Genomic DNA, 27,041 nt, shown 5'->3' with positions numbered 1-27,041 from the left:
TGTCCTACATGCTACATTAATAATACCTTATTATTAGCAGTTCTTCTCAGGGCCATTATATATATTTTTTTATATAACAGTTTTATTGAGATACAATTAACATATCATACAGTTCACCTATATAAAGTGCACAATTTTTAGTTTTTTGGTATATTCACAGAGTGGGGCACCCATCATCACAATCTATTTTAGAGCATTTCATCACCCCCACAAGAAAACCTGTGCCTCTTAGTTCCAATTCCCCCCTAAATCCCCAGCCCTAGCAGAAGGCTGTAGCAGTAGCCTACTCATCCATTTTCTGTCTCTATAGATTTACCTATTCTGGACATGTCATATGAATGGAATGACATTTTATGACTGGCTCTTTTCACTTAGCATGTTATCTAGTTTTATCCACATTGTATGAGTACTTTTCTTTTTATGGCTGAATGATATTCCATTGTTTGGATATGTCACTTTTATTTTGCCATTAGTCAGTTGATGGACATTTGGGTCTTTTTCAGCCTTTTTCTATTGTAAGTAATGCTGGTGTGAATATTTGAGTACATATTTTTGAGTGGACATGTCATTAATTCTCTTGGGTGTATATCTAGGAATAGAATTGCTGGGTCATGCTAATTTTATGTTTAATGGTTTGAGGAACTGTTTACCAAAAGCATTTTATATTCTCACTAAGTAGTATATGAGGGTTCTAATTTCTCCATACCGTTGTCAACACTTCTTGTTATCCATTGTCTTTTCAATTATAGATGCCCTACCTAGTGGGATGTGAAGTGGTATCTCATTGTGGTTTTAATTTACATTTCCCTGATTGCTAATGAGGTTGAGCATTTAAATGTCCATTTGTCATTTGTATCTCTTCTTTGAAGAAAGTCATTTAGATTTTCTGTCAATTTTAAAATTGGATTTATCTTTTAATTATTGAATTGTAGTGGTTCTTTATGTATTCTGAATATTAGACCCTTACAGATGTATTCACAAATATTTTCTCCATTTCTCTAGGTTGTCTCTTCAATACAAAAGACAAGTTTTTAATTTTGATGATGTCCAATTTATTTTCACTTGGTTGCTTGTATCACATCTAAAAGACATCCCCTAATCTAAGGTCAGGAAGAATTATGCCTTTGTTTTCTCCTAAGAGTTTATAGTTTTAGCTCTTACACTTATGCCTTTGGTTCATTTTAAGCTAATTGTTCATAAGTTCCACAGGAGTGATCCAAACTCATTATTTTGCACGTGGATATCCAGTTGTCCAGCAACATATGTTGAAAGATTTCTTTCACCATTTAATAGTGTTGGCATTCTTCTCGAAAATTGAAGTTTGAAGCCCTTTTGATTTATTCCCAAATCTCTATTCTATTTCATTAGTGTGTATTTTTATTCTCTATGCTTATGCCAGTAGGGACACTGTATTTTAAAGAAGAAATCAAAGAAGGATCATTCTTTAATTCAAAGCAACGAATTCAAGGATCGGAATTAGCTCCTCTCCCCCATCAGTTCAGAACTTTTCAGCAGCGTCTTTTTTAACAGTAGCCACCAAGACGGTGTCCAATGGGATCGTTGTTTTGTTTTGCTCCCTCGTCCCCCAATCAAAGTCATGTGTTTGGAGGGGGGCCGCTGGTTAACCAAAAATGTTAGCTCTAGGGTAAGAAACGCTGGTATCCAAGTCAATTTACCTCCGCAGGTTGACGAGCAAGGAGACAATAGAATTATCTCGGCTCAGCCTTCAGAAACGCGCAAGGTATCGGAGGGGGAGTCTGGGCTGTCAGAACGGTGCCAAACACCGTGTCTGGGGACCGGGAACTTTTCCCCTAGGGGATGGGCTCGAGATCCAGGCGCACGGCCCAGTTTTTGGTGTAGCACACGGGATTGTTGTTAATTCACTCGCACGACCACCGCAAAGCAGCTACCGAACCGTCCAACCCCCGCGTACAGCCCACGCTCCGCCCCGTTTTCCCGCCTCGCCTCTCTTTTTCCCCCTTCCCCGCTCCCAGTGCGTAGCGGAAGTGACGCGAGACCTAGCGGAAGTCCCTCCAGACGCGGTGTTGTGCTTTGGGGAAGAGGGACGGATTTGTGAACCCCGGAGCGAGGTTCTGCCTTCCCGAGGCCGCTTCTGTGCGGAGACCCCGGGTGAAGCCACCATCACCATGTCTGACCAGGTACTGGACTGGGAGCCGTCCGATGGCGGTGGCCGAGGCCTTACTTGGCAGGTCCGCCTGCCGCTGGGCTGGGGCTAGTGGGGATGGAAGCGCGGGGGAGGGGAGCGCCTGCTGCGGGGGGGTCGGCCGGTGGGGACTCGGCGGGCGAGGGATGGGGGTGGACTACAGCCGGAGGCGGCTGGGCCTCCCGCGGGTCTCCGGGATCCGTCCTGATCCTCTCCGGGTTCTCTCATCACTCTCTGTGTCCCATCGCCTCTGATCGCGGCCTCCCCTAAGTCGCCCCCCTTGCTTGCAGAACTCAGCTGCTACCTCGCTGGGAGGGTGAGTCTCTGGGGAACCCGTCTGCGTCCCTCTTTAAAAGACTGATTGCAGAAGCATGGCCCTAGGCCCCAGTTATGTAATGGGAGAGAACCTCTGCCCGGGAGGCTTTGTGGCTCTTCGAAGCGGGTAGACTCCACTTTCTTGGTTCTCGATCTTTGGCTAGTCCCGGAGTGGAGACGTGGGGGCGGGGGGAGGGAGACGTTGTCGGGTGTTGCTGGGAACCTAGAAAGCTGTGCTTTCCGTTCGGTTTGCAGCTGCGGCAAGGCCGCCGCTTCTGTTTCTGAGTCTTTTTCCGTGTGGGGGTGCAGAGCTGTCGCTTCTTTTCTTGTGCTTTTCCATTTCTTACTCGGGATTGGTTCAGCAACCCTCCAGTTGAGAGAGAGCACTCGGAATAATCAAGAAACAAAGTAGAGCAAACTGCTCGAACAACCGAAAACATTTCCTCTGGGCATTAACCTGAAGATGACTTTCTTTTGAGGGAAAGATAGGAAAGCTTTGTGTATATAGAGCAGTTGCAGAACGTGTGCGGAAAGCTGCCTATTATGGCAAAGTGCTCTATCTCAATGTTAATATCAAGGATATTTTTGGGATTTGCACTCAGGAGAGTCCGATTGTCCGTGGTAAGTTTTTCTTCATCCTTTTCTAGTTAATCACGCTTATGGCTAGTTTTGAATTAATAGGGTTATTTTGCGGGGGGGGGGGGTCTGGCCTTCCCGTTTTGTTTGCTAAGGCAACTTTGACTTTCAATTTAAAGTGTTTTTGGACCTTTTGTTTGTTTAGTGATAGTTATCTAGAAAACTGTTTTTCATTCAACTCCATGATGTACTTGAATTTTTAAATTTAATGCACTTCCTTGGCTTGTAACCCAGTTCAGTTCTGTATCTCTTGGCCATAGCAAATGAAGCTTTTGTGGATTTGTACTGTTGTGCGAAATGTATATTTACATTTTTAATAACGAACTATAGAAATGATCCCTGCAAGTATAGTCTTATATATTTACATTTTTTTAAAGCCTACCTATAATCTAGATTAGTTTTGGGTGGATCTTATTTCTAACAGTCTAGATTAATTCCCAAGTTGGTATGGGAATGGCATTGTAAGTATCTCCCTAGATAGTTGTTTACTCGGTTGCCAGGGAGGAAGGAACAGGTGTAAATGTTTAGTTTCATCACCCTTTTATTTTGATGCTCAGAAGTGGCTCAGGAAGCATGACCTCAGGAAGCATGTTGAAATTTAGTCGGGTGAAGAGCAATGTACAGAAGGAATTATAAAGTAAATTGTAGAATTTATTGCTCCAATTTTACCTTTGGTCATTTAAGAAACATATGAAGGAAGAAATAAAGGACCTAAGACACTTAAAAAGGTGGCCTTACACCAGAGGGTCTTTAGATTCTTTAGGGGTACTCAAGGCCAAAACTATTTTCACGATAATGCTAGGACATTATTTGTCTTTTTTCACTTTGATTCTTTCATGAGTGTTCAGTGGAGTTTCTAAAGACTAACATGACCTGTGTTACCACAACAGATTGAAATGTAGAAGCAGATGTGAAAATCCAGCTCCTTTCCATTAGGACAGACATTAAATTTGAAAAAGTGCAAAACAGTGTCAACTCTTCTCGCTAGTTTCGTTTTGAAAACAATTTAAAAAAATTAATTTTTGAGGGAGGGAGGGGAGAGAGGAACATTGATTTGTTGTTCCACTTATTTAAGCATTTATTGGTTGTTTCTTAGAAATGCTGTGACTGAGGATTGAACCACAACCTTGACTTAGGGCGACAATTCTCTGAACAACTGAGCTACCTGGCCAGGGCCTTGAAAACTATTTTTAATAAAAACCATTTGCTGCCCTGGCTGGTGTGGCTCAGTGGATTGAGCGCTGACCTGTGAACCCAAGGGTTGCTGGTTTGATTCCCAGGCAGCGCACATGGCTGGGTTGCAGGCCAGGTCCCCAGTTGCAGGCGTGGGAGAGGCAACCAATCAATGTAGCTCTCGCACATTGACGTTTCTCTCCCTCTCTTTCTCCCTCCCTTCCCCTCTCTCTGAAAATAAATAAATAAAATCTTTAAAAAAATGAAAAAAAAACCTACTTGGTAATATATGAGGGGTTTACTATTACTTTAAAATGAATTAATATTTACTGGTAAAACATTTTTCAGTTTCAGTGTTTAATATTGTTAAACCTCAATAGGTATAACTAACCTGACAAAAATTTTAAATAATTTTTGGGGTTAAATAATTTTTAAGGCCGTATAAGTCCTGAGGCCAAAAAGTTTAAGAACTTGTTCAAGTTTGATAGACAAGTATCATTGTTGATAATTGGGACTCAGTACAATGTCATGTTGGGTGCTAAGGATTTAAGGAGGTAGGAAGCTGAGCTCTTACCCTTAAAAGGCTTTTGAAAAGGGAGTAAGAATCCCAAGTTACTACTGTACAATAATATCATCCATTGCCCCTAAAAGACAATTTTTATTTAAAGAAAGTTTTGTTAGAACAATGTATTTTCTCTCTTTTTTTTTAAAGATTTTATTTATTTATTTTTAGATAGACGGGAAAGGAGGGAGCAGAGAAAGAGATAAACATCAACTTGTAGTTGCCTCTTGTGTGCCTCTCACTGGGGACTTGGCCTGCAACCCAGGCATGTGCCCTGACTAGGAATCGAACCAGTGACCGTTTGATTTGCAGGCTGGCACTCGGTCCATTGAGTCACAGCAGCCCGGGCACAATGTATTTTCTGAGGCACCCTCAGGAGGCTATTGTCTGGTGCTAAGATACTGAAATTGAATAATGACTTCAGGTTAAATCCAGGGGTGTCCAACACACAGCCCACTGGCCACATGTGGTCCAGGATGACTATGAATGTGGCCCAACACAAAACTGTAAATTTACTTAAAACATTATGAGGTGGGTTTTTTTGTGTGTGACTACGTGTTGCAGTGTATTTAATGTGTGGCCCAAGACAACTCTTCTTCCAATGGGGCCCAGAGACGCCAAAAGATTGGACATCCCTCATAGACAGTAAATTCACACAGGACTTAAATTGCTGGGTTTTCCATTGATTAATGAAATATTATTTTTGGAATTTGAGTGAAACACTTCGTTATAATTCTAACAATTCCAGACTGTCCAGTAGATTTTTGGGCCATTATTGAATAATCCTCTAAAGTAGGTTCTAAACCCAAGGTTCATGGACCCTAAAAGGCAGAAAATCCATTGAAATTCTATGGAGTGTTTTGTGAGTATTTGTGCATGTGTATTTTTTAGGGAGAAAGGGCCCATAGCTTTCATTAGGAGTATATACTCCTTCAAAAAGTTTAAGGCGGGGGTGGAAATGGGAGGGAGGTGGGGAGGGCTGGGGGTTGGACTGGGGTGGGGTGGGGGGAAAAGGCAGAGAACTGTACTCAAACAATAAAAATTTTTTAAAAAGGTCAAAAAAAAAAAAAGAGAGAAAAACCCTTTAAAAAAAAAGTTTAAGGACTAGCCTGTAACAAATAACAGAGATGTGTTTGGGTACTCTCCATTAGCCTAATCTCACCTTGCAGCAATTCTAGTAAGTGTGTATATAGAACCAGAGCTTACTGTCAAACCAGTAAGGGTAATTTGTACAAATATTTTCCCCTTTTACTTCCCTGTGTTCAAGTTTATAGTGTTTCTTTTCCTTGCCCAAATCATCAACAGCAGCATGGACTTCACAGCTCTTCAGTTCGGGTCTGTTAATTTGTAATAATTGGATGACTGATTTGCTTCACATCCTAACTGAAGCTGTTATAACGGGATTCACTCTCCCCATCCCCACCTCAGACAGAGAGATTCATTGGATGATTTCCTTTTATTGTTAGTCAGGGATTTGGAAGCATTTTGTAATAGTGTTTACCTGTTGGTACCTAACAAACTACCTCAAAACTTAGTGACTTAAAACAACAACTTTATGTTTTGCTCATAAATCTGCAACTTGGGCAGGACTCTGTGAGTTGGACTCATCATTGCTCTTTGGTGTGTGGGGCCTCTGCTAGGACTACAGTACTCAGTTGTCTGGGCGCTGCCATAGCTGGGCTCTTCATGGAGTCTCAGGGTCTGAGTGGTCTCATCACGTGATCTTTTCAGCATGGAGACACCAGGGTATTCAGACTTACACCATCTCAGGGCCCACAGAGAGAGTGTGTACTCCCTGAGAACCCTGGGTGGAAGAAACCTCAGGCCTCCTAGGACCTGTCCTTGGAAGACTGCTGCCATTTGTTGGTCAGGCATATCACTAAGGCTAGCCTAATTTCAGAAGAAGGCATTTATTTCTTCCTGACTTTATTTTTTATTGGGATACAATTGACATGTATTAGTTTTATTTGTATAATGTGATGATTCGATAGTGTATATTGTGAAATGATCACACTAAGTCTAGTTAACATCTATCACCACACAGTTACAATTTTTTACTTGTGATAACTTTTAAGATCTACTTCTTAGCAACTTGTAAATGTATATACAATTCAGTATTAACTGTAGCCACTCCACCAAGGGGAAAACATTGAGATTCCATTTCTCAATGGGAAGAGTAACAAATAATTTGAAGTTATCTCTGAATCTACCACATTAATTGTGTTAATTCTGTCAGGATAGCATTGTTCCTTGCAGTATTCCTTATATTTCTCTGTTCATGTTTATTGATCGTACTATAGGTTTGAGATAGCAGGAGAATATGATGAGCTGGGTATATATTAAGATTCATAATTAGTATACTATTTGTCATAGAATAAATATGTTAAACTATAGCTATGGCTTGTACATGTAGTGATAATTAAGCATTTCATGCTTTGGGAAGAAGGATATATTCTATCTTCTCTCTGATAGATACATGAGGTTGCTGCTAGTGGATATTGCAAATATATAGCTTATAATAAAACATTTTAAAGAAAATGTGACCTAAACAATATTTCATAGTATTTTGAAAATATGATTATTATGGTTAGAGTTACTCATGAAGGTTGTTTGAATAGTTCAAATTTCAAAAAGCAGTCCATAAACTATGGTTTGATACCCATAGCAGTTAGAATGTTTCTTTTGCAGCTTTTATACATAGTGTTAAAAATTATTTATTTAAGTACCTTTTCCACTGGACCGTCCACTTTTGAGGTTCAAAAATCGAACTTTATTCATCCTTTATTTCAGAACTGTCCAATACAGTGACTGGATACTTATGAAAAGTTGTTGAAGTGGTCAGATTCATTCATTTAATAAATTTTTATTGAACACCACAATATGTTCAAGGCACTATTCTAGACCCTGGAATTGGAACATTGCCTCAAAAACATGAAGCAGCAGGTATCTTCCTCCTCTGCTTTCAGTTCCCATTGTTATTAAGGATTGGTTGTTATGGCAGAGTTTTCATTTTCTGATATTTTTGTATACCTTCCCCATCTTTAAATCTGTTAGCAATAGTTACCTGGTAACTGTTTCTCCAAGATGAAATCATTTACTTCTTTCAGGTCATTGGGCTTGTTATGGCTAATTTTCTTAAACCTGGTTTAGTATCTCATTTTGGAATTTACTAAAATTGTGGCTTTTTGGTAGATAATTTTCTGATATTCTACTTATTTTTTTAATCCTTACCTGAGGACATTTATTCATTGCTTCTAGAGAGAGAGGAAGTGAAAGAGAAACATCGATATGAGAGAGAAGCATCTATTGGTTGCCTCCTATATACACTGAGACCGGGGATCGAACCCACAACCTAGGCATGTGCCTTGACTGGGAATGGAACCTGCAACCTTTTGGTTATGTGCTGACACTTCACCCGAGCCACACTGGCCTGGGCTGATATTCTATTTCTTTAAAAAAGTCATGTGGGTCCTGGCCAGGTTGCGCAGTTGGTTATAGAGTGTCATTCTGCTATGCCAGGGTTGTGGATTTTGTCCCCAATGATGCATAAATAAATGGAACAACAAATCGAGGTGTTTTGTTTTTTTAAAGATTTTATTTATTCATTTTTAGAGAGAGGGGAAGGAAGGGAGGGGAAGAGAGAGAGAGAAACATCAATGTGTGAGAGATACATTGATTGGATGCCTCTTGCACACCCCCAACTGGGGACTCAGCCCTAAACCTAGGCATGTGCCCTGACTTGGAATCTGGGGAGCCAGCTGGCGACTTTTGGGTTTTCAGGCTGGTGCTCAATCCACTGAACCACACCAGGCAGGGTAGGTTTATTTGGATATGTTGCATTTGTTATACTTTTTTATTTTGACCATTCTTTTTGCATTCAATTGCCTTTTCTAAGCTAGTGATAATCTGAAGGAAAGACCTGAAGGAAGGAAGGGTGGAGTTCTGTTTGTTGGACTTGTTCTGAATATCTAGAGCCAATTGTTTTTAAAGGCTTTCCTGAAGATTCATATGTGTATGAAAAACTGCACATAAATGTACAGTTTGTTGAATTTTCACAAATTGATCACATCCATGCCACCAGCACTCAGGTTAAGAACCACTGTCCTAACTACTGATACCCAGATTAGTTTTGCCTGGTTGTATACATTTTAACTTGTAAGTGGAATCATACAGTATGTATTGTACATCTGTGTCTGGCTTCTTTTGCTTAGGATTGTTTGGAGATTTGTATGTTGTTAAATCTCATTGCTATATTGCATTCGATTGTGTGACTGCACCACAGTTTATTAGCATTCTACTTTTGATGCGCATTTGAGGCAGTTTTCTAGGCCCTGTTTTTAACATATGCCAAATGATACCTATTTATAGCACCTTCCGTGTCAGTTCCAGTTGCTTTTGGACTGAATAACATAAAGTCTCATATATTAGGTTAAACAAATACGCAGTTTATTTTTCTCATGAAACAGAAGTCTAAATGTTAGTAGTTCATGGCTGATAAGGCAGTTCCCCAATGCCCTCATATTCCTTTCCTCTTTATCCCATAACAGATGTCTTCACTCTCATGCTTGTCTCCTTGCAGTCACAAAAAAAGGTTACTTTTGTCTTTGTATCAGGCAAGAGAAGGGGATGGAGAAAGGGAAGAAGCAAAGGAAAAAAGTGTGCCAGAAAGTATGTACCAGCAAAAAATATGTCATCTCCTATCTCATTGGCCAGCACTGCATCACATGGCCATTAAAAAGCTGAGAAATGTGTTTTTTAGCTGGCCAGATTTAGGCTTCCCTTTGTAAGGAAGAAGGAGAGAATGCAAGAAAATGTATATTGGGTAGGTAATTAACAAAGTCTGCCATACCTCTAAATCTGTTTGCTAGTACTTTTGGGTACAGTCAAATCAATTTCAGGTTTTGCATAGTCAAGAATCAAAGAGGAGGTTTTACAAAAACCGGTACAATTTTTAGTTATAATTTTTAGTTCCTCTGATGTTGTCTGTGCGTATCTAGCGTTTAAAATCTAGCACAATTCTAGGGTTGCATGTAAATTTCCAGCAGACCCCGTATCTTGACAGCTTTACTTAAACCTTAAAGTTACGGCGCTAAATCTGGTCAGTTCCATTCCAAATGTCCAGTACTCAAATCATTAAGTTTGAACATATGCAGCATAAAAATGAAAGGTGTATGTGTATTTTTGTGGTTAAAGTGGTATATCTACTGAACTAGGAGGGAGATGACTTTATTGTAGTTTGGGGGTTTGTATCTTTTAATAATATAAATATTAGAAGTATTCAATTTAACTCTTGTTGAGTTTTCTTCATTAGGAAATAAAATGAAGTAAGCTGATGTATTATAATAAGACCTGTGGTTAACAGAATTTTTGGAAACCTTGAATGCATTTTTTATGAAATGTTTATTATGAAAAATTTTAATGTATGTATAATTGTACCCATATACATGGTTACAATTGGCCTATCTCTTTGGCCTATCTTACTTTGTCTACACTGCCCCATTCCACTCTCTCATATTATTTTGAAGCCAATCCCAGACATCACATTATTTTATCTATAAATACTTTAATAGAAGTATTAAAGTCTCTAAAAGTGGACTTTTTCTCTTGACAAAACCAGGATACTGTTATCACACCTTGAATAATGAACAAAATGGTAATAGAAAAAATACAATAATAAAAAAATTAAAAAATTTAAAACAAGAAAAATGAACAGATTTGTTAATGTCATCAAATAGCGTACATGTGTTCTTTGTTTGGGCCCCCTCAGAGCCGCCCCCTCTAATAGAAGAATGAACAATCCTTGTACAACTGGGACAGTGACAGATAGGGGGTAGTTAAATGTGATGCTCTCTCCAGTTGATTGAATTGTCAACATACTGATTGCTGGAGTGCCTTTGAGCAGACTTCTTATTCTTTTGACTTCGAAATTGCACAATAAAGTCCTTCTCATGAATTTTGAACATTTGTAAATGAGGACTGTGTGTCTTCTATCCTTTCCAGTCAAGTTCTCTTTTCAGATCCTTAGCCGTCTTGTAATTTCCAAGCTATTCCTTCCATGTCTTTAAAAGAAGAGTTGATAGTGCTTGGTGCTTGATAAATTCCTTTATCATTCCATTTAACGTGATTCATCTGTGGGTGACAGGTACCTGAAAATGTGGAGGTTTGTAGTTCCTCTCTTTGATCTTGCACATACATTTACTTTTCTTTCCATTGCCAGTTTCTTCTGCTTTGGGGCTGTGTATCCTTTACAGCCAAACCAACCAGCCCTCTCTGGGATTCTCTTTTCTCTGATGACCTAGTGTCCCAGACCCAGCGCTGAATGCTTTCACTGTTTTGTAGCTAGTGTGCCATACCATTCTGTGTTGGCTGCTTTTTTACAGGGGAGAGAAGGAAAGGCAGCATACAAAAGACACTGAGATCACTGGAGACAAACTTTGGCCTTTTTTGTCCAAGATCATCTCATTTTCCAGACTAGTTTGTCAAAAGGAAAAAAAGAGCATATGAAAAGTTGGATGACTGCAGGAGGCAAACATGGGGCTATTAAACAAGTGGTACAGATGACCCTGCTAGAGTGCTGCAGAGTTGGGAAGAGAGCTTCAAAATGGAGTGAATAGAGAAATTGGCAGCTCGTTTTCGGAAATTTCAAATCCTAGTCTTTATATGTTCTTATGAAATTGAAGTGAATTATCTCTTACCCAACTGTAAGTATAACAAACTGAAGGGATTTTTGTTTGGACTATTGTATATAGTAGAAGTCTGAAGCATTAGTAAGATTTTTCAGGACAATACAGAAAATAGTGCTGTCAACTTAATTCAACAACGTTAAACAATTGCCTAGTGTTTGCCTGACACTATAGAGATTATAAAGATGGAAAACTTGGGTTCTCTCCTTGTAAACTTCTAGGGAAGACAAGACGTACAAAATGGTCACAGAAAACATTAGTTTATTTAGCAAGCATATTGAATATCTTCAAAGTTCCAGGCACTGTACTTGGCTAGAAATACAAAGAAGAGTAAGGCATACCAATAGGAACTTGGTCTGCTGGGAGATACAGATACATGTATAAACATGTGGTTATAAAAGATAAAAGCAGTATGGGAACAGTTAGGAGAGTTTTCAGGGACATAATTTTGTAGGGAGTGATGCCTGAGTTGTCTTGAAAGGGGAATGGCACAGTAAGAGTATTTCAAGCAGAGGGAATTTGTAGGTACAGAGATGGTGGAGATAGCCTTGTTCAAGGAATTGTAGATAGTTCAGTATGGGTAGTGCAAAGAATAGTATTAACAAGAGAAACAGAAGAATAAGGCTGGATTGCCAGACAGGGACCAGCTCATGAAGGACCAATGTCTGTCAGCTAAGAGGTTTGAACTTAACTCTGAGGTTTCTGGGCTGATTGGACTGCACTTAAGAGCCATGGCTTAGGTGGTAGTTTGGAGAATTAATTGAAGGGACCAAGATTGTTATGTCTATTGCAGTAATTTAAAAAAAAATTTATTTACTTATTTTTAAAGGGGAAAGCAGAAAGAGAGGGAGAGAAACATCAGTGTGTGGTTGCCTCTCTTGCACCCCCTACTAGGGATCTGGCCTGCAACCCAGGCATGTGCCCTGACTGGGAATCGAACTGGGGACCCTCTGGTTGGCAGGCTGGCACTCAATCCACTGAGCCACACCAGCCAGGGCTATTGCAGTAATGTTAATGGGCAAGAATGAGTGCCTGAACTAAGGCAGTGTCTAGGAGAGAATGGGCTAGACATGAGAGCCTCGAAGACAATTGGCAGAATGATGAATGATTAAATGTGAGATTTAAGAGAGGAAGAATAATCTGTCATGACCTTCTTCCAAGTTTCTTTGTGGGCCTTTGAATATATGGTAGTCATTTATTGTAATTGGGAGTCAGTCCAGGAGGAGTTGTAGGCTTTTTAATTTGATTTTGGTTCTCAGGACCAGGAGTTAAAGCTAACATAACAGAAAAGTTAGAAAGAAAGCAATTGGGATTTGGACACTTACATTGAGGGTATCCATGGGACGTCCAAAGTATTCAAGCACTTGGATAAATGAGTGTGAAACTCAGAAAGTTGTCAGGTTGGAGAGAATGATTAACAGTGATTAGTGCAGGTGGATATATTGCCAGTTTTGTTCCAGACCACTGCAGTAAAATGACTTGCAATCTTTTTTTCTGGTGGAAGGTCTTACCTTCAATTTGTAAAATTGCAACATCTGTGAAGTGCAATAGAGTGAGGTATGCTGTATCTTAGAGATAGATGTAATCATGGGTCACCCAGGGAGACAAGAAGCAGGGAATTGAAGACATGGACTCCAGAGCAGCCATGTATTTAAGGAAATGGCCAAGACGAAGAAAGAGAGAATGGAATCTGGGAGGTCAAATCAAAGGTGGAGGCTTAAGGAAGGAAGTCATCAAGGAAGAAGTGTTTGTTGTGTTAGAGAGTTAAAGATGAGATTTGAAATTGTCTATTGGCTTTAGCAGTAAGGAGTTGAACTAGTAATCTTGGTGAGAGCAATGCCAATTGGAATGGTGAGGGATAAATCAGATTACAGTGGGTTGAGAGTGAAAGTGGAGATGGCAAATGCTGAGCACTCTTGTAAAAAGTCTAACGAAAAAGAGGACAACAATTAGAGAAGCCAGTTGAGATGGAGTATTTTTAAATTGAGAATAAATACTATAAAAGGTATGAATAAATTGCAATAGGAGCATTAAAGGAAAATAATTAATCTCATTTGGAAGGCTGAGGAGTGCTGTGGTTCCTAGAAGAATTTTTTAAATACTGGTCTTTAGATGATGCGTGGGGTGGATTTCTGAGAGGATTTCAGGAGAAGCTGAGGGAGGATGTATATTCCTGGTAAAGGAAAGAGACCACAAAGGACCAAAGGTGGAAGAATGCTAATGGGCATATTTGGGGAACAGTAAATAGTCCAATTTAACAGAATCCCTGGGTTTAAGAAAGTGGTAAGAAGAAAAAATAAAATAAAGAAAAAATAAAAATTAAAAAAAACAAAGAAAGAAAAGAAAGGGGTAAGAGAAAAATGAGAGTTAAGCTTGGTAATGGAGGGACTCAGTGGAGTGCTTTGGGGTTTGGTTCTAGACCTTAAAGTACTGTAAGCTATTAATACTTTTCAATCAGGGTACTTCTGCGGTAAGAGAAGCTGTGCTTTTAAAAAGAGAGTTCTGACACTGTGGCCGATGGAGGGGAAAGAGCTCTTGTCCTGAGCAGCCTCTATAGCTACCCTATCTAGGAAATACTGGAGCAGAATCACCCTATTGTGCTGATGTATTGCTGCTAGGCTTGGGGTGTGGATGATGCTTTGTGCTAACTCAAACAAAGCTGCTTTACTAACACTCCTCCCAGTTAAAGGGAACTCAGGGCTTTGTTGCTTTTTTTGCCCTTCACTGCGTAGAATAAGCTGTCCTCGCCCTCTGTAGAAAACTTAAAGGAAGAAGCAAGTGTTTTACTGTGAATACAAATTCATGGAAATATGGTGGTGAGGCTATTTTTTGAAGACAGTCTTCCAGTTTTCATGTGAAATACTGTTTCACTAAGAAGGTTAATTTTGCCTGCTGTTGTAATATGCAGTAGTCAGCAAATGTTGAAAGTTCTGCAGTATGAAAAGCAGGCAAAATTCACGCTAACAAAGTCAATTCTGTTAATATAAGCATTTCCCTAGACTAACCTTCATGTTAAAAGGTACTTCTAATTTAAGAGGTTCTGTTAAATTTTGGGTGTTAAAATAGCTTACTAGTTTTAGGTAATTGGCATGAGGTACACAGGTAATAGCCCTGTGATTTTACTTGTAAAATACAACATCATCAGTTATATTCTTATCAAGTGGATTAACAATTTGAAATTGTTGTGAATAATATATATTTAAATAACTGGATAATTTGATGGCCAAGTGAAAATTTCCAGCCTACCTCCTTTACTAAAAATGGCTTATTTTTACTTCATGACGAAGTGATTTCAAATAATTTATTCTGTTAATTTTGTTTTCTTTTCAGTATCCCTTCATTTGAAAGTATTTTATGACCCTTTTTTCTTCTGTTTTCCAATTGTGTTTCCTCTTTTCTTTTCCTGCTTAGCCTGTTTGTACTTTTTTTCTTATTCCAGTTCAGATTCCTCTATTTTTTTTTTTCAACCAATCCTAATCTAAAATTGGATATATTGCCTCGGATGTCTAAAATAATAGACGATATAAAACTGGTTTGTTTTGACTCAGGGATACATTAGGCCAATACTTTGCTACTTGATTTTTCTTCCTAAATCCTTACTAAATAGACTGCTTATGCTAATATGGTTAATTTACATTTCTTAGTACAGTTTTGTAATTGGAGTAGTTAACTTCTCCCAAAAGGTTGTAAGAAGATAATTTTGTAGTAGTGTTTGGGTAAGAATTCATGGAGTGTGAGTTTCCTTTGACTAATAGGATTTGACAGTTGGCTAATGGTCTCCAGGTTGTCCCTCTGCCCAGCAGGTAGAGCAGCAGGAGCAGCACCTGGTAACATGTTAGAAATGCAAATTACAGGCCAACCCCACACCCACAGAATAAACTGGGGGGTCTTAACAGGTCTTTCAGGTGATTCTGATGGACAGTGAAATGTTACCACCGTTATTATAGGATAGTATAATAAAAGAGAGCTCTTTCTTGATTTCTAGTGAACTGGTGTTTGAGCCCATGATTGATTTAGGATCTTTTTGGCTTAATTGACTGGCCAAGAAAATAAATGATCTTTGTATTCTCAGGTGCAGATTCTGTAGTCTGAGCTGAAGTAATGAATACTCATAAGGGAGTAATGAAAATACCATATAGGAACTTTTATCTCTAAAAGTACTTTTTTTTTTCAGGAGGCAAAACCTTCAACTGAGGACTTGGGTGATAAGAAGGAAGGAGAATACATTAAACTCAAAGTTATTGGACAGGTGAGTTTCATTATTTTTGACTCTTGAATATGTGAATAATTTCTGACATGGGAGAAATGATATAACTAAGGCAAGTTATTTTAAAATGGTGTTTTCATTTGCTGTAAACTGTTAGAGGTAGAAGAGGCCGATTGTTTTTTAATTGTTCCTTAAGACAGATTTAGGTCACCTTAATTTCTCCAAATAAAACCTTTTTCTTAGTATGCTTCAGTGGCAAATACATTAAATACTACTGAGTAATAAGGCTAGGACCCACCTTCAACAAAAGGCCCTCTCAGCTCTTTTTGCAACCCACTTCCCTTTTCTTGTACCTCATTTCTCTAGCTGCTGGCTTATATCTTATTGACTCTTTTTGAGATGTTAACTGATAATTAAGTTTCGCTGAAAATTGTTAGAAGAATACATCTTCATAGTTGCTCTTTTAAAGGGCAAAAGAATTGGTAGACTCTCACCATCAAAATATGAGAGTTCCATTTCTCCACATTCTACCAGACATGCAATATTACTAGTCCTTCAATGTTGTGCTAGCAAGATAGGTAAAATTTTGTTTATTTTACATTTCTCTGATTAGCAAGATGTAATTTTTGGTCACTATGTTTATATTCTTCTGTTGATTATGTGTTCATATTCTTTTCTTATTTTCTGGGATTATCTTATTTTGAAAGTTTTTGTTAAGATATAATTCACATATCATAAAATCCATTTTAAAGTGTATAATTCAGTGACTTTAGTATTTTTACAAGGTCGTTCACCCATTACCACTGTTTAATTCCAGAACATATTCATCACTCCCAAAAGACATGCTGTACTCAGCAGTAACTCCCCATCCTCCTCTCTACCTAGCCTCTAGCAACCACTAATCCACTTTGTCTTTCTGTTTTTGAGTCAAATTTATCAATCTCCTTTTTAAAAAATGGTTTCTAGGTTTAAATCTTGCTTTAGAATGAGGATTTGTCAATGTCAAGATTAGGGGAAAATCTCTCTTAAGAAGAAGAGAAAATATTTAAAAAAATTTTCAGGTGTTACCTCTAATTCATCTGGATGTGATTTTAGTGTATGGTGTGAAATTATGGTATAGATATTTTGTCTGTTAATGATATTATCCATAGAAAGAGAATTTGTTTCTCTTTACAATTATAGATGCAAAAGTATTGTAAATGTTCAACTTCCACTAATATAATTTGTGAGTATGATATACAGTCATAAGGATTAGCTTTGAAATTTTACAGTATGCATGTGTCAGTATTTATTTTTGATGTTTGCCTGATAGCTTGCTTGACAGTCTGGGTAGAAGAAAAGAATAGAAAAAAAAAGAAAAAAGATTTGGGGTCCCCACAAATATATTTAACTGATTCATGTTCTTAATCATTTTATCATGTGAGAGAAACCAGACGCTGGGGTGACTTTCTATGGCATGATTAAATTTTTCAGTCTGTTATTTTATGGTATACAAGGTCTGTGCAAAAATAATCCAGCCATTGTTAACTTAATGAGAATGATTTGCATGACATTGATGTAACCTGGCAGCCAAGGAGTGTGGACTGGAATGCGCATGTGTGAACAATGAGAACTTCACTGTACTAGTCAGTGGGGGTGGTAGATGCCATTGAGTGAGCATGCATACTGTGTGGCCATCACATTCAAAATGACTGAGTGAGTACAGCAATGAATCTGCATCAGATTTGGTATTAAGCTTGAATATTCCTCCGTGGAAACTATTGGGATGATGCAGAAGGCCGCAGCTATGGGCAACTGGTCGTGCATCACATCGCGTGCAGAGTTTTTTGGCAAAACATCAAGTGACCCAGGTGACTCAGCTTCCATACAGCCCAGATTTGGTGCCCTGTGACTTCGGACTTTTCCCAAAACTAAACTCACCTTTGAAAGGGAAGACATTTCAGACTGTCAGTGAGAACTGAGGAAAATACTATGGGGTAGCTGATGGTGATTCCAACAAAGGATTTTGCAGAGTGTTTTGAACAGTGGAAGAGACTCTGGGAGAACTCTGTGAGGTCTCAAGATACCTCCTTTTAAATCGGCTGAGGTATCATTGTCCTATGTACAATGTTTCTTGTATCTTCAATAAATGCGTCTATTTTTCATAGTCCATGGCTGGATACTCTCTGGACAGACCTTGTATGTCTCTTGTAGTTTGACTACCTTCAGTAACACTTCATTTGTTGGCGAGGTACTTTTTTGTTTTGAGTTGCTTTTGGGGGGTTTGTGATAATTCACCTTCTTTTATTTTAAGTATAGAATTGACATATAATTATGAAGGATTGCATTCTCTGACACACATGTTCTTATTTATGCTGCTAATTTAAAAATTCAAGACAGATTGTCTTTATGTTTGTTTTATTAAATTTTTTTTGAAATGGGTATAAAGCAGTGATTACAGTGTTTTAATACCTGTTATGCATATTAAAAAATATTTTGGTGGGAAAATACAGGTGACAAGGTTTGTTTATATTTGTGTAATTAAATTTGTTTCAAGCACAGCAAATAATTTACACAAAGAGGGATAATTGTTTTCTTGTATCTTCTTAGGATAGCAGTGAGATTCACTTCAAAGTGAAAATGACAACACATCTCAAGAAACTCAAAGAATCGTATTGTCAAAGACAGGTTTGTATGTTATTGTATTAAATACAGTACTTTCTTTGTCTCTAATTTTTCTTTATCTTTATGGCTTACCAGTATATATAATTAAGGTAAGTACATTTTGGTGATCAGTATGAAGTTTCCTTGTTTGTAACCAAAAGTTTAGCCATATGTTAAATTTAAGTACTAACATTATCTTTAAGTACTGTTTATTATTTTTATACATAATAGTACAGATTACTGCTAATTGTGTTCTATGCTTTTAATATCAAGGGATTTATCTTTTAAAAGTCATATAGAAGTCTAATTAACTTATTAGTACCAAAGTCTCACAGATTCTGGCCTTCATGAACTAGATTATGAGTTGATAAGTAATTCCTTTAACCTGTCTAGATTCAAATTCAGGCTCCACCACTGTTTGAGCAAGAATAAGTTATGTGCCTTGTTTTCCCCTTAGTAGAATGAGAACTTAGCCCTGGCTGGCTAGTGTGGCTCAGTTGGTTGAGTGCCAGCCTGTGAACCAAAGGGTTGCTGGTTCGATTCCTAGTCATGGCACATGCCTGGGTTGTGGGCCAGGACCCCCAGTGGGGAACACATGAAAGGCAACCACACATTGATGTTTCTCTCCCTCTCTTTCTCCCTCCCTTCCCCTGTCTAAAAATAAATAAGCAAACTTTTTTATTTTTAAAAGGAACTTAGTAAAATGGGAATATTACAGAGCCTGCCCCATGAAGATGAAATAAGATGACCTGCAAAAAGCTCTGAACATGATACATAAAAACTACTTAATCACCCTGGCTGGTGTAGCTCAGTGGATTGAATGCGGGCCTGCCAAGCAAGGGGTCGCTGGTTTGATTCCCAGTCAGGGCACATGCCTGGGTTGTGGGTCACGTCCCCGGTAGTGGGTGAATGAGAGGCAAGCACACATTGAAGAAAAAAAAGAAGAAGAAGAAATGCTTAATAAATGCTACCATTATCATTAATAATAAAGTATAATTTTAAATAAATGTAATTAGAATTAGTATGCAGATGCTCCTGGACTTATCCTAAGTCGAAATACTGCAAGTCAAAAATGCATTTAATACACCTAATCTTTTGAAAGTCATAGCTTATCCTGGGCTACCTTAAACGTGCTTAGAACACAATATCCCAAAATGCTGGGCACACAGTGCTCTGTGGATTATTGGTTGTCTACCCCCACGATCGCACTTGCTGACTGGAACCTGCAGCTCGTCGCTGCTGCCCAGCGTCATGAGAGAGTATCTTACTGCGTATCACTAGCCTGGGAAAAGATCAAAATTCAAAATCTGAAGTACAGTTGATCCTTGAACAACATAGGGGTTACTCTGTGTGTTATATGTATTACGTGCTGTATTCTTACAGCTAAATAAGCTAGAGAAAAAAGTTATGAAAAATATCAGGAAAATACATCTATAATACTGTGTACATTCATTGAAAAAAATCTGCATGTAAGTGGACTCGCGCAGCTCAGACCCATGTTCAAGGTTTAACTGTACAGTTTCTATAGCGCACACATCACTTATGGGTCATTGTAAAGTCAAAAAATTGTAAGTTGGGGACCATCCAGATATAGGAGACAACCAAGATATATTTTAAGAATCAAATTGTGTTACATGATTTAACTCAAGTATTGTGGGCTTTTTAGATGGTTTCTTTTTACAGTTTAAATTTGTAACTTATGTAAAAATCGCTTTGGCTAGGAGAAAAAGATCAACTAGGTGTTAGGGTATGTAACATGGTAAACATTTCTGTCTCTTCCATTTTTGATATTGTTAAATTCAGGAAAATCTTACTAATTGGGGCTCAACTAGTTCACATTTGTAATAATACTGATGAGCATTAAAATTGAGTGTTCACCAGGGGAAAGAAACAAATATTAAGTGTGCTATGCTAGGTACTAAGACACATTGTATTTAATCCTCACAATAATTCTGAAGAAAATTATATACTCTTCTCTCTCCATCTATATACCAAGGAGTTGATTATTGAGGAAAAACAGCAAAGTAAAGAAGTAAATTGCAAAGCTAAAGTTTATGGAAGGTGCTAGGTTTGGGGAGATAATTAAAATATAATATCAACTTAGAATCATTTCCAACTTTTTTTTCTCTTCTCTCAAGGACATGTGTATTGATATTAGAGAGAAGGGAAGGGAGAGAGAGAGGGAGAGAAATGTTAATGTGAGAGAGGAACATTGATCAGCTGCCTCTGGTAAACACCCTGATGGGGACTGAACCTGAAACCTAGGCATATGCCCTCACCAGGAATTGAATCTGTCACTTTTCGGCTTATCGGATGACGCTCCAACTAACTGAGTCACCCTGTGCTTTCTTTTTTATGCTTCAGAGTATTCAGTTTTCAAAAAGATGTTTATACTTTTCAGAGTATACTTACAGAGTTCACAGAGGGTTGATAATATTTTTCTTTTATTTAAGGGCATGCAAGGAACAGGAAACTTAATTTGTTGGAGCTATGTAATACCCAGTAGAGGTTGAAAAGTACAAAAAGTAAACATTTGAGTCATTTTTCCATTTTGTGTTTATTGATTAGTTTCTATAGAAACATTTTTGACCTATAATTCAGTACGTTTCCTATAATTAAATTAAAATCAAAGAATATTCTGCCTTTGTCAATTATATTTATTTTATTTACTATATGCCCTGGAAAGAAGTGTGAAATTTAATGAATTTAGTGAAATGAAGGGTAAGTGTGCGTGGCCTTATATACTTATTTGTAGTACATGTTGAAAGATAGTTTTAATTTTGGGGGGTTGCTTTTGGGACCATGTTTAAGCAATGAAAATCTTAATATGTTAAGTATTGAGCAAAATTTTCATAATACTTTTAGACTAAGTTAATGATACTTGACTTGTACTTAGTGAAGTTACTTCTCTTTACATGAGTCATATTTTAGCAATTTTGTTGAATAAGTGATTTAAAAATATATTTTAACATCTTTTGTGGTACTTACAGTGCTATCTATGCCATTGCAGGCTTATTGTAACTTATCTGATTAGCTGTGATGCTTTTACCAAATTTCTATGATTTAATCTTTTTAAAACCAGTTTTGCTTGTACAGTTGGGAGTGAGTGAGGATGCTCATCCATTTTCTGACTTCATCTTTTGTGTTAGCTTACAGATTTCAGAGGAAACTATAAAATAGTTGTCAAGAGCACTGACTTAGAACAGATTTGGCCTTAAAATCTTGGCTTGCTGTGTGCCCTCTCCTTACCTTTGATTCCCTAGCTGTAAAATGAAGATAAGGTGATGAACAATTATGATTATGTATGTAAAATGCTTGGGACAGGGAGGGCCTTGCAACTAATTGGTACTCAATAAATTGTAATTATGCTGATAGAATTAGCTAATTTTATGTTCTGTGTATTCTGTTGAAGCTTTCATGTTTGCTTTTTTGTGCATCAAAGTTTTTATCTCTTCTAAGATTTGTGTGTGTGTGTATATATATATATATATATGTTTTTTGCCTTTTTAGGGAGTTCCAATGAATTCACTCAGGTTTCTCTTTGAAGGTCAGAGAATTGCTGATAATCACACTCCAAAAGAAGTGAGTAAAATTTCTTCTTTGAGTCAAGAAAAATTTTAAATTCTGCATTGAATGATTTGGTTCACTGGTATTAAACTGCCCATTTCTTGAATATTCTCTGATTTAAGTGGTATAATATCACTTGTCAGAGAAAAAAAATAATCATTCGAGTTGAACTTCCCATATATTGTCTTCAAAAGTGCCAATAAAAAGAGAAGTTGAAAGTGGAATGAGATACTGAGATCGTCATAAGGCGCACACTGTGTCTTTTTGAAGATGGACAGATATTCCTCAAATTTGGCAGATTCTGGTACACTTTCATGGTGATGGTGACCTTTATGGTTTGATTTTGACTTTGACCCATTTTGAGAACTTCATACAGAAGCTTAGGGTATATTAATATATTTGGCTCTGTCATCTTGATTTATCATGTCTTTTAATGAGTCCGTGTCTTTGTTTTATTGTATTATGTGGACTGTTTTCTTTGTTTATATATTCCTTCAATTTGGGTTTGCCTGATGTTTCCTCATGATTAGATTCAGTTTTGCATTTTTGGTACCAGTGGCACAGAGTGAAGCTGTGTACTTCTGAGTGCATCACACCAGGAGGTACATGATGGCTCTGTCTTGTTATGGATGTAGTTACTTAATGTGGTGTAACTGCAAGGTTTCTCCATTGTGAAGTTATTATTTCTCTTTGTAACTAATAATTTGTGGGGAGATACTTTGAAACCGTGATATTCTTCTTAAGGTATTGGCCAGTGAGGGACCCCTTCAGGTCGGTGTCTGTGTTCTTTTTGACATGTCTCCATCTTTTTTTTTTTCCATCTTTTAAAAACTTTTTATCTTGAAATAATTTTCAACTTACAGAAAAGTTACTCTCTTCTACCTAGATTCACCTATTTTTACCATTTTGCTACCTTTACTTACACTTCCCTAACCCCCATGTATATGTATCTTTAGGTATGTATATCCTATGAACCACTTGGGAGTAGGTTGCATGTACCATGGCCATTTACTACTTAATATTTTAGAGTGTATTTCTTAGGAACAGGTATATTTTATGTAACCACAGTGCTGTTAATAAAATTTAGGACACTTAATATTATTAGAATACTTTAAGCTACAACCTAATTTTGTCATTTGTCCCAGTTGTGTCTTTTATAATACATTTTCTCTCTTGTCACAGGATCCAGCTCAGTATCAATATATTTTATTCAAGTGCCTCTTTAATCATCTTTAATGTGGAACATTTCCTCATCTAGTCTTGTCTTCTATGACATTTACATTTTGAAGAAAAAACATCAGTTATTTTCTAGAAAGTCCGTGATCTGGGTTATGTATTATATTTTTGGCTGAATACTGCATAAATGGTGATGTGTCTTTCTCAGGGGGTAATGGTAGATGATGTTAATTTTTTCACTCAATTTAACTTTTTTCTTTACTGTGTAATTGTTATTTTTCCTCTTTTCATTGAGTAATTTGTGGGGACATACTTTGATTGTCTTCTTTCTCATCAAACTTTCCCCCCGGAGTTTAGTTTCCAACCACTGTCTTGAGCATTTCCTTACTTTCTGGCACAGTAAGATGTTCCATGCTCATCTTGTGTTTTCCCTGTCCTAGCTTAAAATAATCTCTTAATACAGAATAGATACTTAATGCATTTTAGTGACAATTTCCTTATTATCATTAAGAGATTATATTTTCAGAAAAAGAATGGAGCAGTGAGAAAGAGTATATATTTAGGGAGTTGATTCCTTGTCCCATTGTTCATTCATCTCTACTAATGTACATAGTTTGAGGACATGTGCTACCTTCCTGATTTCAAGGTTCTCTTGTAATGTTTGGAATTTCATTCCTTGCAGTATTTAACGGGCTATATGTGTAATTAAAATGAAGTTTTATAGCATCTTTAATAATTTAATATTCATATATGTACCACAGCCAAGATAACCATAACACTAATGCCAATTTAATCACTTAAAAATTCTAAATCGACAAAAGCCTGTATTTTATTTTTAGTTTTCTTAGCATACTTTAATTTTTTTATATTTTGAAATTCTGCATAAAAACATGACCTATAAAATAAGAAACTTTTCTTATCAGAGATTATTGATCTTAGACTTTTAAATTTTTATTTTTCATTTGTTTTTTGTGGTTCATTACAGTTCAGTGAACACAATGCTAGTTTTTTATTTCAGTCTTCCTGTTGCTTCTCAGTCCTGGCTGCACACAAGAATCAACAGATTCACAGTCCTTTGTCCTCATTAAGGGTACGCCTGGGTTACAGTGTGACACCATGCCCCTTTGCATACTCTTTTCTTTGTTGTATAAAGAATTCTCATAGTTAAAAATAAAAGTAATAAAACCAAACTATTGAACCATGTAAAATGGAAAATATACTCTGAATATATCTGCATTCCCATTTTTCAGGCAACCATTAATTTTTTTTTTAAGATTTATTTTTAGAGAGAGGGGAAGTGAGGGAGGAAGAGAGAGAAACATTGATCGGTCAGAGGCAACCATTATTAATATAATAGTTCTCCTTAGCAGTATTGCTTTCTGTGGTCTCAGTTACGTACAAGCAACCATGGTCTTAAAATAGTAAATGGAAAACTCCAGAAATTAACAATTCATTGGTTGAAAATTGTGCACCATTCTGAGTAGTGTGATGAAATCTTGCGCCGTCCTATGCTGTCCTGCGCCGTCCTGCCCGGGATGCAAATCATCTCTTTGTCCAGTGTATTCATGCTTTATATACTGCCCACTTGTTAGTCACTTAACGGTTGTCTTGGTTTTCAGACCGACTGTCTTGGTAGCTCAGTGCTTGTGTTCAAGTAACTATATTTACTCAGTAATGGCCCCAAAGTGCAAGAATAGTGATACTGGCAATTCGGTTATGCCAAAGAAGAAAAAACATAGTATATTTGTAGGAAAAACCAATATACATGGGGTTCGGTACTGTCTGTGGCTTCAGGCCTCTACTAGGCCGTCTTGGAACATATCTCCACAGGTAAGTGTAATGTCTGTAAGAAAAAAATTCCACGATATTTCAGTGCACATGAAACTTGTAAAGATAATTGCCTATATACTTTGCTTAATGTTCTATAAAAGGCATTTTCAAGGATCCCCTTTTTTTACTGTAAGAATTGAGAGGGGATGGGCTGAAAAATAATCTAGCTTATAAAGCTGGAGGTGTTGAATAAGAGTAGATGTATAGATAATTTTTCTGCATTGAGAGTGGTCACTGTCAAAGAAAATAATAATTATTTTTAGCCAGAAGGAATTCTAGATGACAAGCAAACCACTTAGAAATGAATCCTTAGGCATCACTTTTCTAACTAAAATCACATATATTTCAAAGTGATCAGGTTTTTTGAAAAAGAAGAGAGATTTTTATCAGGTAGTTATATCTAGAAATAAAACACTTTTTAGAAAATATGCCATCAAACTGTTATTTAAACTATTAAATATATGTTCCATTAGATTTAGTACTCTTTTAAGGTTGTTTCCAATAAAACACTTAAGTTTTATATAGCAAATAAGCTGGAAAGTGAAATTGACTCAGCAAAGTAATGACTTCATTGACATAGAATCTGAGGGAAAGACATATCTCCATGTGTCTCTAAAGGAACAGGATTCTTAATCTTTGAATAGTGCAACTATGGATCCCCTTTCTATCTTTTTGTACCTTAAAACAGTGGCTGCATAATTGCAGTCAATTAAAAAATCATGCTTTTATATTCTCTTAAAATGTTTTTATTTTCTCTTACAGCTGGGAATGGAGGAAGAAGATGTGATTGAAGTTTATCAGGAACAAACAGGGGGTCATTCAGCGGTTTAGATATTCTTTTTATTTTATTTACTTTTCCCTCAGTCCTTTTTTATTTTTAAAAATAGTTCTTTTGTAATGTGGTGTTCAGAATTGAATTGAAAACTGACCCCCCCCCCATGTCTTTAAAACATCTGGTAATTTGAATTCTAGTGCCCATTCATTATTGTTTTGTTTCCATTGTGCTGATTTTTGGTGATCAAACCTTAGCCCCCTTCATACTGCTCTCTCCTTTTTAAATATGACATGTGTGCACAGAGAGGCCACCTTTTTCAGGACTGTGCATTTTCAGGCTTGTGATAAATGAGGTCGACCAATGCAAGTGTTCATAATGACATTTCTAATTGGCCCGGAAGTTCTAGCTTGTGATTGCTTCACTCCTGGACTATGACTTTCAGTGGGAGATGGAGGTTTTTCAGAGAACTGAACTGTGGAAAATGACCTTTCCTTAACTTGAAGCTACTTTTAAAATCTGAAGGTCTGGACCAAAAGAGAAGAGGAATATCACATTGGAGTCAAGATGACAGATAAAGTGAGAGTAAAGACTAACTCCAAAGATGGCTTCACTGAAGAGAAAGCATTTTAAGAGTAAAGAAAAATCTTGTCAGAAGATCCCAGAAAAGTTCTCATTTTCATTAGCAGTTAATAAAGTTATTCATGCAGAAGTGTGCACAGCAGAATACTGCTCTTTTTTATTTTATTTGTACTTTCAGGCCTGGGATATGGGTTTTAAATGGACATTGTCTGTACCAGCTTCATTAAAATAAACAAAATATTTGTAAAAATCACACTAATGTTCCATTTTATTTTTAATTGTACAGAAAGAAAAAGAAAATGGCTGAAACAAGATTTTCTTGCATAATACTGGAAACCGTTGTCTGTACACAGTACAAATACATGTTTTTCAGTACTGTATAGTGATGGTCATCATGGCTTTGAAGCACTGAAAGTTACTGAAGTGCCTTCTGAATTGAGGATTTAATTAAGGCCACAATACCTGCTTAAATACTCAGTGTTCTGTTTTTTAAAAATACTTGATATTTCTGTATGGTGCATATATATATGATACAGTTAACCCAATCATGTTGAATAAATGGGCACACCAAAAATTCGTAATCGACTTATATTGATAATTTCAGTTATTCCTTTAACAAAATGTTTCTCTGCTTGCTTAAGGTTTGGCATATTTTGTTTATGTTTTCCCTTTGTTTCTTTACATCTTATATACTTAAATTGTGTAAAATTAAAGTACCAAATAAGTTTCTA

At 37.1% G+C, this 27,041-nt stretch overlaps 1 protein-coding gene across 2 annotated transcripts; it reads left to right on the top strand.

Moving 5' to 3' along the window:
• The first annotated feature begins 2,002 nt into the window (after positions 1-2,002).
• Positions 2,003-26,563, top strand: SUMO1 (small ubiquitin like modifier 1). Of its 2 annotated transcripts, XM_045198229.2 has the most exons (6): positions 2,003-2,159; positions 15,708-15,782; positions 18,330-18,407; positions 21,894-21,965; positions 25,719-25,787; positions 26,239-26,563. In XM_045198229.2, the coding sequence occupies exons 1-5, from the start codon at positions 2,148-2,150 to the stop codon at positions 25,785-25,787; spliced, it is 306 nt and encodes a 101-aa protein (XP_045054164.1). In that variant the 5' UTR covers positions 2,003-2,147; the 3' UTR covers positions 26,239-26,563. The 2 variants fall into 2 exon arrangements, with proteins under 2 accessions (XP_045054164.1, XP_024419725.1); XM_024563957.3 differs by having other exon boundaries at positions 25,719-26,563.
• The last annotated feature ends 478 nt before the right edge of the window (positions 26,564-27,041 follow it).

The sequence above is a fragment of the Desmodus rotundus genome, chromosome 2 (assembly GCF_022682495.2).
Source record: "Desmodus rotundus isolate HL8 chromosome 2, HLdesRot8A.1, whole genome shotgun sequence".
Lineage (NCBI taxonomy): Eukaryota > Metazoa > Chordata > Mammalia > Chiroptera > Phyllostomidae > Desmodus > Desmodus rotundus.
Note: the sequence above shows the minus strand (reverse complement) of the source record. Positions and strands in the feature narration are given on the sequence as shown.

Bases quoted from the DNA above. Each gene is read 5' to 3' on its own strand.
- SUMO1 (XM_045198229.2), top strand. The intron at 18,408-21,893 runs GTTTGTATGTTA...TTGCCTTTTTAG, and splicing joins AATCGTATTGTCAAAGACAG to GGAGTTCCAATGAATTCACT. The intron at 21,966-25,718 runs GTGAGTAAAATT...TTTCTCTTACAG, and splicing joins ATAATCACACTCCAAAAGAA to CTGGGAATGGAGGAAGAAGA.